This window comes from Periplaneta americana, chromosome 4 (genome assembly GCF_040183065.1).
Source record: "Periplaneta americana isolate PAMFEO1 chromosome 4, P.americana_PAMFEO1_priV1, whole genome shotgun sequence".
Taxonomy (NCBI): domain Eukaryota; kingdom Metazoa; phylum Arthropoda; class Insecta; order Blattodea; family Blattidae; genus Periplaneta; species Periplaneta americana.
The window spans coordinates 55,959,677-55,973,027 of NC_091120.1; the positions used below are offsets into that span (position 1 = coordinate 55,959,677).

The following is a 13,351-nucleotide window of genomic DNA, read 5'->3' on the forward strand; positions in this document are numbered from 1 at the left end:
ATTGACAATCTGAATATTTCCATCATGCTTTCTAAGTTAATGCCTCTGACTAAGTCCACTTGAACTCGCCAGAATTGAGATACCGGTAGTGAAATGTAAAGTTACAGTTCCTTAAAGACAGACTTTTTAAAACTATCCTATTGGCCTTTTCGCCTTCTGTCCCTTGAGCTGCAATGTGAATCTCGGAGTGAGAACCATAGTCTAGGGCTTTGGTGCTCACACACATAGGCATAGCATTCTTCGCTGCACAGGAGCAGTATGCGAGAGCAGATCGTTCCAATGCTTGCAATGCCAACGTTCCTCTTTTTTGCTCATAAGTGCACACAGTGCTTCGTAAGAGCAGTTAAATACGTCAGCACCGCTCTAAGGTCATCCTCGAGTGAGGCAAAGAATCCTACTGCCTGTGGTAGCAGATTCCTCGACAAGAGTGACTTCAAAAGACAACCGACAATTGAGTGATTCAAGGCTAACATGGAGTAGGTACAAATTGATTGCTTATAACTATGAACTGAAAATGAAAAAGAGGAAGTAATGTGAGTGAGGCTTCCTACTAAGGAGAGGTCCGCGAGGTTTCTGGGGTAGAACTGCGTCAACAGAGTTCATGCGGTGAGAACGGAGAAGAGTTGGCTCAAGAAAGTTGGAAAGAAATACTATTAACAAGTTCATTTAGATCCATTTTATATTTTACAGAGTTAATTAATGGTATACAAGAGCTGACAGAAATATTGTGTATTAGAATCGAAGTCGATCGCTCAGCAAGACGTGGAAGGCATTGTTTCGCTGTAGTCGCGGGTCCGCACGAGCACGGTTTTGATACCTTGAAGTGCGCTCCCCACCACTTTCACAGTCCTGTACCACATCCTTTCCTTTTCAAACAGTACACCGAGTTCGCAGTTTCGACTTCGACTCATTGACAACGGTGTTTCTGCGTTAATATTTTCGTTACATCCAATTCCGAAATGTCACCTCTGAAGAATGATCGTCAAAAAATCTGTCTAAAGTCGGGCCCAGAAAATTCTGAGTTCACCTCTAAGAAACGATCGGTTAGACGTAATTCAAGGTCAAATAACGAGCATCACAAAAGTATATATGAGGTGGAAGTGATATAACTGTGCTTATTGAAGAGGGCAACAGAATAGATTAAAATAAATAAAAAAACTTATTTATGCGTTTTGTGATTAAGTGCATGGTTATTTAGGAAATTAAGCTGAAAATCTGTTTAGTTTGGCAACAGCGCATGCCGACTCACATACACGCACTTTTAATACCAGTGTTCCGTCCTTTAGTCACTATAAAGGATTGTCAGACTCTGTAATGGCAGGAAACAAAGATGTGCGTTAATATTTTTAATTAATTTGCAAGGAAACGTCCATCTTATTTTAAAACTGCAAAGGGATAACTCATTCTTTATCAGTTTCTCTCATGATAAAAGTAAAATTCAGAATCGTAAGGATAGTACTTATCGAATATAATAGTGTCAACATTTAGGAGAACATTATTTCTATGAGAAAAGTATTCATTGGGACTAATATGGTTTTACAATTTTTTGCTGTACTCTATCCGAGGAATAAGTCTTTAAAAGCTGCAAAGTTATATTACTTCCACCTCGCACAGGTTATGATAGAAATCCAAATATAGTAAGAATGATTGGGATTTATCTGTTCATTGTGTTCAGTAGCCTCTTATGTCCAATTATTACAGTTTCTTACTAGCATTTAACCTATGTCCGAACATTTTCGCCCATGAAGAAACTTTATTCAGGTCATGCTAATAATTGCATAAACTTCGTCTGTTCGCGAGTGTATATAGAATTGTAAGTAATCTGCGTAAATATGATATTTTCAGAGTGTAAGTTTGTAGTCGCGTTATTAATATAAATGGAGAAAAGCAGTAGTTCAAGCACGGTACCTTGAGGTACTCCTACTTTCGTGTATCGCCAAGGGGAAAGCTAGTTTTGTATTGACACACATTGTTGACGATCACGTGTTTTCAGTCACTCTGATTAGGGCAATAAGGTCTATTATGTCAAGAACTCTCTTCTGTTTTTTAGGAATGGACGTACAGGTTCACATACACACAAAGGATAGCCTATCTGTAGTGTAACTGCATAATAGTTATTCGACAGATGTACGTAGCTCAAATGAAAAAGCACGGCCACAACAGTCCCATGAAAAGAAGAGTTATTTTGCTGTTTTCTTCTGATCTGTATCTCGATCAACAAAGCTGCCAGGAAACGATTTTTATTACTGGACGAGAAGCGCGTTTCCCGGCGCCATGCCCTTATCGGACTGGATCGTGGCGCAAACTCTGAAGCTCTTGGCTTGTTACTGCGGCTCAGATGGCCACGCTCTTGGCACGCTCGCGGAATCATATTTACAGCTTGGCAATGTGAAGTGTGATTTAGGGAAGCGAAATTTGGAGCCCTCACGTCACCAAAAGGAACTGTCGAAACGTAATTTTGTGTATTAACTGGTACGTCTGTTTAATTCAATAAAATCTGCAATGTTGTCCTTCCTTTCTTCTGTTCCTTTCACATAATTATTTGCTTTTCTAAAACTTTCCGTTTCTCCGCCTTCTTTGTTTAATAGTTATTCTCATCTACACCTCTTTCTTCTACTGATTTTACTCTTTGCAATACTTTTACCCTTCTTTGGGTTTTCCTTCTCAGTCTCCTTCGTCATTTCTTCTTTATAGTTCTCTTCTTTTATTTCTCATCTTTTATTTTTATTCCCACATTCATAGTTATTTTCTTTATTTCTTCCTCATCTGATCCAGTTCCTCTTTCGCCTCACTTTTCTCTCCTCATTCTCTACTTCTTCCTACTATTGATTCCTCTTCCTTCTATTCTTCTTCTTCTTCTTCACTTTCAAGACTAAGCGAATTAGATCTCTAGGAAATGAACGTAGGTCTTTTTATGCTTATCTACTACGTTAAAAATTTGAACTACTGTATGTTCGATGTTGCATTTAGTTTTGTTTCCGAAGGCAATCCTACTCCATTTTTGTGGAAATGAATGAGCGCATATTAATACGTAGATCTAGGACGTTAACAACACCACAGCTTCGGAAATCCACACGCTCACACGTCACTGCAGGAACGAGGCCACTGAATTTTCAGTCTCTAATTGCGTTTACAATGTTCTACTATGATGTAATAGCCTATGTATATTTTTTCTGCAAAGAATAAATCATCTCAGAATTCTGCTGATTGTTTTAAGCCAGACTGATTCGATAGGCTTATAAAAAGTGAGGGAATATTAAATTTTGAAATTTGCTTCTTTATTGGGTTATTTTATGACGCTGTATCAACATCTCAGGTTATTTAGCGTCTGAATGAAATGAAGGTGATAATGCCGGTGAAATGAGTCCGGGGTCCAGCACCGAAAGTTACTCAGCATTTGCTCGTATTGGGTTGAGGGAAAACCCCAGAAAAAACCTCAACCTGATAACTTGCCCCGACCGGGATTCGCACCCGGGCCACCTGGTTTCGCGGCCAGATGTGTTGACCGTTACTCCACAGATGTGGACTCAAATTTTGTAAAAAAAAATTTAATGGAAATAGGTGAATATATTTTCTTCGCATTTTATGATTATTTTCCATTAAGTCCCTTCACTTATGAGCCTATGCTCGACGGTCATTTTGGTCAATGAGGCAAAAGCCCATCATCGCCTGTAATAACTCAGGACGAAATGGTATGTTCCAAGTTTCTACATAAGGGAAGTAAATATTCACCTGTCGTAACAGAACTTGAATGCTAAGTTTGATGAATTCGTTGCCGGAAATATTTACAGTTGAGTCACAGATGAGGTCTTCTACACAAAATATTATTTAACTTCGTACCAACTATGGGAACTATGTTAAATTTCACAATATTTGAAAGTCAAAGGAGACACCTGGAGGGCTTTCTAATCCATCCATCCATCCATCCATCCATCCATCCATCCATCCATCCATCCATCCATATTATTTGATTACACTGAAGTAATAATTCAATGCAATGTTGTCCAGCATAATCCTATATTGCATACTGACCGCAGTAATTTTATAAATAGTAAATTATTCACTTTGTAGCAGATGATTAAAAAGTTCTTTGTGAAATGCTAGGTAATGAAAGATAACGCTATTTGGAATAAAGAATGTAAGTAAACAAAATCCTTATTTAGAATAGTTTCCGAACTAATAAAATTAGATCTACAGTTGAAATACTCTAACATGCTACGTAAATTATCGTGTATAGCAGCCTTTCTTTAGTTGTCAATAATTCATGTAATGGCACGTGTCACAACAGCTGTTCGATAACGCTGCCATGCGTGCGTCTGTGTGGATGGAGGATGCTTTGGAAAGATCTTGTACATAAAGGTAGACCCTAAGGCTCCGCAATACGGTAAAAGTTGATATAATTATTGCTGGTACGAACGGGAGTTTTCTAACAGTAATGAAGTACTAGTGATATTTCAATGTTGTTCTGATGTTATTTTTTAAATGATTATTTTACGACGCTTAATCAACTACTATGGTTGTCTAGCGTCTGAGTGAGATGGAGGTGATAATGCCAGCGAAATGAATTCAGGATCCAGCGCCGAAAGTTACCTAGAATTTGCTCCTTTTGGGTTGAGGGAAAACCACGGAAAAAACCTCCACCAGGTAACTTGTCCCAACCAGGATTTGAATCTGGGCCCACTTGTTTCACGGGCAGACATGCTAATCGCTACTTTACGAATACATTTCACTAGTAATTAATTATTATTAATAATTATAAAACAATAACTAAAATAATTAATTAGATCCTTCAAAATCGGGAAACAAAAAATCTATAATACAATTTAATTAAACGGAATCTGCAATGGTAAAAGGTGCTTCTATATATTCATAAGCTTGTAGGACGGTAAAATAAATTCCTAACACAACTGTAAAGAATAGGCATTGCAGTGCTTGACTATATTATTCTCAGTGTAGACTTTCTGATGTTATTACAATCCTGATTAAGTAATAGCAGCTCATGCAATAGGAATGACATAATATGTACCATTGTGTTTCAAATTACACTTCAAAATATTATTTCTCTGAAAATATATATTTTAAATTTTCTGTTCCATATATCCATATCTTTCACCACGTATTATTTCACAAAAAACATTTTAATCACCCTGTATATTAAAATCATATGTAGAACGTATTATCCGATTTCCTCGATTAACCGTTCGCTCAGCCCCTTTATTACAACATATAATCGGGACTCTACTGCAAGGTTTATTCCTGAGCAAAGCAAAGACAGGTACTGGGACTCTGAGGTCCTGTGTTGAAGGCTTACCAGTGCCGGTGGCGGGCGTCGAGGATGTGGTGACGCCACCATAGGACGCGTGCGTGTTGATGGCGCTCTGGGAATGCGCCACGGCCGGATTGGACACGGCCGCCCGCGCCGCCGAGTGGTTGTAAGTAGAGCTGAGGGAGTGCAGCGGGTCATGGAACATGTAGGGGTAACTGCTGTGCTCTCTCTGCTGCAGACAGCTGCCCGCCGCGGCCGCCGCACTCATGCTGCTCAGACTGTTCGTCATGGAGCTGCAAGGCAAACAATGATTTTCTTTTTTAATTTACTCAGACTTTCATTTAAGTTGCAGCGGGTCCAGAAACCTATTACCGGAAATTAAGGAGGAAAAAAATTATTATTATTATTATTATTATTACTACTAGTAGTAGTAGTAAGTAGCAGTTGGTAGTAGTAAGTAGCTAGAAGTAGCAAGTAGTAGATAGTAGTAGTGAGTAGTAGTTAGTAGTAGTTAGTAGTAGTAAGTAGTAGATAGTAGTAGTGAGTAGTAGTTAGTAGTAGTAAGCAGTAGTAAATAGTAGTTGTAGTAGTAGTAGTAGTTAGTAGTAAACAGTAGTAGTATTAGTAAGTATTTAGTAGTAGTAAGTAGTAGTTAGTAGTAGTAAGTAGTAGTAAACAGTAGTAGTATTAGTAAGTAGTTAGTAGTAGTAAACAGTAGCAGTAAGTAGTAGTTAGTAGTAGTAAACAGTAGTAGAAAGTAGTAGTTACTAGTAATAAACAGTAGTAGTATTAGTAAGTAGTTAGTAGTAGTAAACAGTAGTAGAAAGTAGTAGTTAGTAGTAGTAAACAGTAGTAGTATTAGTAAGTAGTTAGTAGTAGTAAACAGTAGTAGTAGTATTAGTAAGTAGTTAGTAGTAGTAAACAGTAGTAGTATTAGTAAGTAGTTAGTATTAGTAAACAGTAGTAGTATTAGTAAGTAGTTAGTAGTAGTAAACAGTAGTAGTATTAGTAAGTAGTTAGTAGTAGTAAACAGTAGTAGTATTAGTAAGTAGTTAGTAGTAGTAAACAGTAGTAGTATTAGTAAGTAGTTAGTAGTAGTAAACAGTAGTAGTAGTAGTTAGTAGTGGTAAACAGTAGTAGTAGTAGTTAGTAGTGGTAAACACTAGTAGTATTGGTAAGTAGTTAGTACTAGTAAACAGTAGTAGAAAGTAGTAGTTAGTAGTAGTAAACAGTAGTAGTATTAGTAAGTAGTTAGTAGTAGTAAACAGTAGTAGTAGTAGTAAACAGTAGTAGTATTAGTAAGTAGTTAGTAGTAGTAAGTAGTTAGTAGTAGTAAGTAGTTAATAGTAGTAAGTAGTTAGTAGTAGTAAGTAGTAGTAAACAGTAGTATTATTAGTAAGTAGTTAGTAGTAGTAAACAGTAGCAGTAAGTAGTAGTTAGTAGTAGTAAACAGTAGTAGTAAGTAATAGTAAACAGTAGTAGTATTAGTAAGTAGTTAGTAGTAGTAAGTAGTAGTTAGTAGTAGTAAACAATAGTAGTATTAGTAAGTAGTTAGTAGTAGTTAGTAGTAGTAAACAGTAGTAGTATTAGTAAGTAGTTAGTAGTAGTAAACAGTAGTAGTTAGTAGTAGTAAACAGTAGTAGTATTAGTAAGTAGTTAGTGGTAGTAAACAGTAGTAGTATTAGTAAGTACTGTAGTTAGTAATAGTAGTAGTAAACAGTAGTAGCATTAGTAAGTAGTTAGTAATAGTAAACAGTAGTAGTATTAGTAAGTAGTTAGTAGTAGTAAATAGTAGTAGTATTAGTAAGTAGTTAGTAGTAGTAAATAGTAGTAGTATTAGTAAGTAGTTAGTAGTAGTAAATAGTAGTAGTATTAGTAAGTAGTTAGTAGTAGTAAACAGTAGTAGTATTAGTAAGTAGTTAGTAGTAGTAAACAGTAGTGGTATTAGTAAGTAGTTAGTAATAGTTAGGAGTAGGAAACAGTAGTAGTATTAGTAAGTAGTTAGTAGTAGTAAACAGTAGTAGTATTAGTAAGTAGTTAGTAGTAGTAAACAGTAGTAATATTAGTAAGTAGTTAGTAGTAGTAAGTAGCAGTAGTTAGTAGTAAAAAGTAGTAGTTAGTAGTGAGTAGTAGTTAGTAATAGTAAGTAGTAGTAAGCAGTAGTAGTAGTAGTAGTAGTAGTAGTAGTAGTAGTAGTAGTAGTAGTAGTAGTAGTATTCAAGACTTGAAACATTTCGAGTTCAACGTGATACAAGATTTATGGGTTTCCGCACCATGTCAATATCAGAGCGTTAATTTCAAAACTTCCCAGCCTAAATAACTACGTAATTTATATTCAATTGAAATTTTATAGTTATTTAGACTGGAAAGTTTGAAATGAACGCAGATATATCTAAAGATTCCAAGCTTCCGAGGTTTGAGGCAATCACCAGAGAAGATAGAGGTAGGGGAACATGTGTTTTGAATCCATTACCAAGAGTTATTCTTCAGGACGAGTTCGAGAGTTAAGTTCTCCTTAATCTCTCTTACGTGATGATGGACCCGATATGTAGCTCCGAAACATTGGGTATTTCTGAATTTTTAGTATGAGAAAAATAAAAAATATCGCACCAAAATAATAATAATAATAATAATAATAATAATAATAACAATAACAATAACAATAATAACAATAATAATATTATTATTATTATTATTATTATTCAATAACAATAATATTATTATTATTATTATTATTATTATTATTATTATTATTGTTCTTGAAAAAGATAATATACAGCTGAATAAGTTTATCATATCATAAAATAAATGACGTTATTTTACAGAAGCTAGAAACCACAATATGCGATTGAAATTCCGCAATATGAGGACGAGTTAATAATGTTGCAAACTGCTATACGCCTTACAATAGCGGCTACTTCATAGACAGATTTCTTTCGCCGGTTGCCGCTACAACAAGGCGCTATATGTATGTAAATGTTACTTGCTTTGTACAGATTCGTCAATTTTGTCGCGTTCAGCTCACCAGATATTGAGTGTTCATCTTATTTTACAGGCAACATATTCTTGCCTGAAATACATTTCTATATGCATATCATGGAAAATATTGCATTATTTACTTTCGTAAATAATAAAAGTGTAATATCATAAGGTAAATTAGTTTATTTTATGTTTTTCATTTACAGTATAATTTTTTGTGTTATAACGTACGATAAAATATTTACTCCCAAGATTGGTGTGCTTTATATGCAATTCCTGGTGTTTCCTTTTGTAGCTAATACGATAGCTTACGGTCTACTATTTGAATAATATTTAAAGCACATAAGAACAGCAATTAAAAATATAATTAATAAAAGGTGAAAAAACGCGCTACCACAATTCAGAAGCACAAACAAATTGAAGTACACTGGTTAAGGGAGCGATCCCACTTTCCTTTTCCTTGTGGCGCCCAGATTATATCGACTAATAGGATTTTTTTTTTAAGAACTAACGGAAAGTTTAGATAATCGACTGCTGGAATAAATGCCCAACCCCCTGAAACAAACCCCTACATTATCTCATTTATAGCCCGCTTTGCTGCATTTAAAATATCTGTGAGGTAATAAGAAGTTTATGACTTACAAGGAGAGGACACGCTCTGTATATCACCGAATTAAATAAGATTGTTTGAGATGAAAGTGCAAGAAGTGCTGGTTAAAGTCATACCTGGTATGGGTGGCCAATGACCCCTCGTTTTGGAAATATTGGATATTGTTTGTGACATACTTCCGTTAGGTGCCTAATAGGGAAGCATTAGACTGTGTAAAAGCGTAGGTCATATGGTTCGGTGCTGAGTTGTTACCTAGGCAACCTGAGTTCGAATCTTAACTGGTCCTATATTCTTTTTCTTTTAATAATGATTAATGGTGTGATCACAGTAATATATTTACATATATCATATTTCTCAATGTATTGAACGCTTCATCATGTTTTAAACAAATTACTAATTCACTAACATTGTATTGTAAAGGATAAACAAGGAAATATTGCTCACGTAGGTAGGTCACTGGTGTCTGTTCTGTTTCTATTCCACTTCATTTTGTACATGATTCATTATGATAAATGTCATAAAAACACACAAAACAAACATTTTCTGCACCATGCACAGCAAATGAAAGAAGGTTGTCCATAGTCACACACATTTTTTCGCACTTCTGCTGCGAAACAGACATCCTTCACATTCACAAACACTTCTCGTTCGTTTATTAATTTTGATGCATACCACGCATATTTCAAAATGGCTTTGAATATAGGAGCTGACAACTGAAAGTGAATTAAGGAGTGAATTTTGAGGGCATCCTCCCTTGAAGCAATTTGTCGTCCAGTTTGTAAAAGGAAAGAGCTATTTTGCAAATATTTGATAAAAATCTTCACCTGTCTTAAAAAATAAATATCGCAGGACTGGCATAATCCAGAACATTTGGGTGAAATCACTTTAAGGTTGCACGTTACTTCATTTTTTCCATTTGTAAATATTTCATCATACAAAGAAGGATTTACCTGCCCTTCCCACGAGTCCAGAATTAGAATAAATGGCTGCTCTTTCACATATGTCTTTATTATTTTCTCCAGGTATTGCTTATTGAGTTGAGATGTCAGCTTTCCTGATGAAGAACATGTTACACATATATTTCCGAATTTAGAAGTGAGTTCATCTACTTGAAATTGCACTCTTGGGCCAAATTGTCCTTTTGGTTCTAATAAGAATAATAATAATAATAATAATATCATCATCAAGTTTTAAAACATGAGAAGGCATTATGATTCGAACTGGGGTTGCCTGGATGACAACTCAGCATCCAACCGTATGAGCTACGCTGTTACATAGTCTAATGCTTCCCTATTAGGCACGTAGCGGAAGTATGTCACAAACAATAGCCAATATTTCCAAAACGAGGTGTCATTGGCCACCCATACCAGGTATGACTTGAAACAGTACGTCTTGTACGTTCATCTCACACAATTTTATTTAATTCGGTGATATACAGAGCGTGTCCTCTCCTTCTTAGAGAAAAGGTGTTTGCGAAGACTAAATGGCGATGTATTTAAAGGATGAGGCAAATAAACGCTATGGGTTTGTTGGATTCCAATCATGCTGCACCACATGAAGAAGAGAAATTGTCTGTCGCTGCAGTAATCGAATCCAGACCATCCAAAACAGCCGAGTTAATAGGGCATTAATATGCGTAGCAAATGCTGATGGGTGTTCAGTCGTGCTTCCCATATGCGCATTCATACGGCGGGGAAAAGAGAGAAAAATGTGGGACAAACCGAGTGAGTGATGTCCGTGTGATGGGTGAAGGATTGGCGGAACGACCGCGGCGCACTCCCGTGCCCTGATCACGTCCGGAGGTCGTGTTTTCACCTCGCGACCCCGGCTCGTCACTCAAAGCTCGGAGGATTACCTACTCGGTCCTGCCCGCCGCTCTTTGACCGTCACACGAGACTCAGGACAGGACTGCACAAAACGAAATGACAGCGCCACATGGCCCGCAGCAGCTTCAAGTCCGAGGCTGTGTTGCTCTAATGGCCGATTTCACCGACCTTCGTTATCATTATAACTTCTCGTTATAGTAATATGCGTTACAAGAGCGGTATGTTGATGTTTTCATGTTCGAGGAAAAGATTGAAAAAGCGAAACGTAGTTGAGCTTTTTTAATTTTCGAAAAAATGAAAACAAACATACCGCTCGTGTATCGTACATTATTATGTGCGAAGATCGTTTATTACATACCTGAAAGAGGAATTTCTAATTAGTTGCAATGAAATCTCCATGGTGGTTTCTGTTCAATGACGGCAACTTTTAAAAACTAAAATATCTATCTTCAACATTGTTGCTATAAAATGTTTTCTGTGTTTACTATATTCCAGCAGGCCGTGATATACGTCTGTCTTTTTTTCCTCCCCAGTCTATAAATGCGAACTTGAAACAAAGGGTAAGGTTACGTAATGATTTATTTTTCATTTTAATATTTTAGCAATATTATTTATTTAACATATTGCAGTAATAACATCGGCATCTGGAATCTTGTTGATTTTTTCACGGCTTCCTTAATGTTACTTGCATTACAAATGCAGTAACTTTTGTGGTGTTGTAGAGTTTACTTAATTTTTGCAAATATTTAAAAACAATAATTAACAGTGCAATTTAGGTGAAATTGCAGTGGTAAGTTTCCAATTTATAATTATTACTATGTTAAACGTCTCTAAAAATAATATGTTAAAAGCCTAAAGCAGTAAAATGAATATGTCTCTTAAGCGGTAAGAAGAGGGAAATTGTTGTGTGTGTTACGTTGGGAATACTGAATGTGGTATTTCACACTTACCGCGTATTGGTTTTGTGCGGAAAGCAAGCAAATACGCACAATCTCGCACAAGATAATTTAATGATACGTTAGTCAGTTTTTGTTTTGCACCAAACATCGTTATTGCTAACGCAACTTTAAACTAATCATTAATTTATTACGACCTATTCGTCGTGTTAAGACAGTAAACGATTCGTTAAGGAGTCAACAACATGGCGATGTATTCCATGCTGAAGTTCTTTATTTAGAACTTCAACATAATGGCGAACTTATATGTAGTAATAGGCTAACACTCGGAATAATGATTTTGAAGATTTAAGTGATAAAGAAATCCTCGAAAGCTACACATTAAGGAAATAAATAGTAAGAATGATTCTAGAAGAAACAATATTCCACAATTTGGCAACACTCCACACAAAGCACTTAACGAGTCTCTTCCTTAAGTATATTTCCAGAGGTACGTAGAAGATGTTCCTTTTTCTATTTCTGTTAAAAGCTTCCTTTGCCATTGCTATCTTCCTTTCATAGCTAAACCACTTAGAAAATGCAGCTATGGCGGAAACCTAAATCATTTCCTTCTCCCACACTCGCTGCGTGTTCCACTCTGTGCATTCCCCGACGTTGATCACCAATCAGAATCTGCGTCTTAACCGAAATTGGCTGTACTAGGCCGCTATTATCGTGACTCTCATTGGATTACGTTGTTTACTTCCGCTCCAACCGTACACTTCTGGTCAAAATATTTGTCCTCTATTTTCCGCACATGCTCACATGATTTCCTCCATTTTTCGGGGGAATATTCATCCATGAGTTTATGATCAAACAATATTTCTTACGTAAAGACATGCCAATACTCTGGTTATAACTTAAACACACAGCACTATTACTAGTATTCGTTTATTTATTTTATACTACACTTCACTTCACTTTGGCGCAACTGTACTCCCTTCGAACTTAGCGGTCACTATGAACAAGAACTGTGGGAGGGGAGATTTGCACATTACAACTGCGTTTACAAAGTTCTATCCCTATAGCTTCCTGGCAGCAGCTCATCTTACTGCTTACAGTACATCCCAAGTATTTGAAGCTGTTCACTTGTTCTACTGCCTCATTTAGAATTCGAAAGTTTATCTTCTTTATTTTTCTTCCGATAACCATGATCGTCGTGTCTGCATTTTTCTTCATCCCATACTGTTCACAGCTGTCATTTAGCTCCAGTAGCACATCCCTTAGTATCGTCTCCTCTTCTGCCAACAACGCCATATCATCAGCAAATCTTATGCACTTTATTCTTCTTCCTCCTACTATCACTCCGCCCATGTTCTGAAAAGAGTTCTTCACTATATCCTCTAAGTAGATTTTGAACAGAGTAGGTAATAAAGGTTATCCTTGTCGTACTCCTTTCAGTGTTTCACCTTCTTCTGACATTTCGTCTCCTATTCTGGCATTATCAGTGTGTTATTCAGAGTGCTCGAACGTTTCACAATGTCTTCCAAACATGCAAATATTCTTAGAAAATGTAGATTTATCTATAAATGGAAAGGAAAATATTTATTTTGTGTTAATAGGGAGAATGTCTATGTTTAATCTCGTCTAAGATTCTTAAGAGTGTCTTCTAATACAACATGCGACGACATTACGTTTCTCGCCACAAATACTATCAATCAATAACAGGTAAGTTAGACATGTTCCAAATTCAATTATCTTGAATAAAAGTAAATGTATATTATATTGTGACGTG

At 36.2% G+C, this 13,351-nt stretch overlaps 1 protein-coding gene across 1 annotated transcript in view; it reads right to left on the minus strand.

Moving 5' to 3' along the window:
- The window catches only part of toy (twin of eyeless), a 477,612-nt gene that overhangs the window by 22,676 nt on the left and 441,585 nt on the right, over positions 1 to 13,351 (minus strand). Inside the window, exon 9 of the mRNA XM_069823349.1 lies at positions 5,312 to 5,559. Coding sequence (XP_069679450.1) covers positions 5,312 to 5,559 — 248 coding nt within the window. The remainder of the gene's footprint in view (positions 1 to 5,311; positions 5,560 to 13,351) is intronic.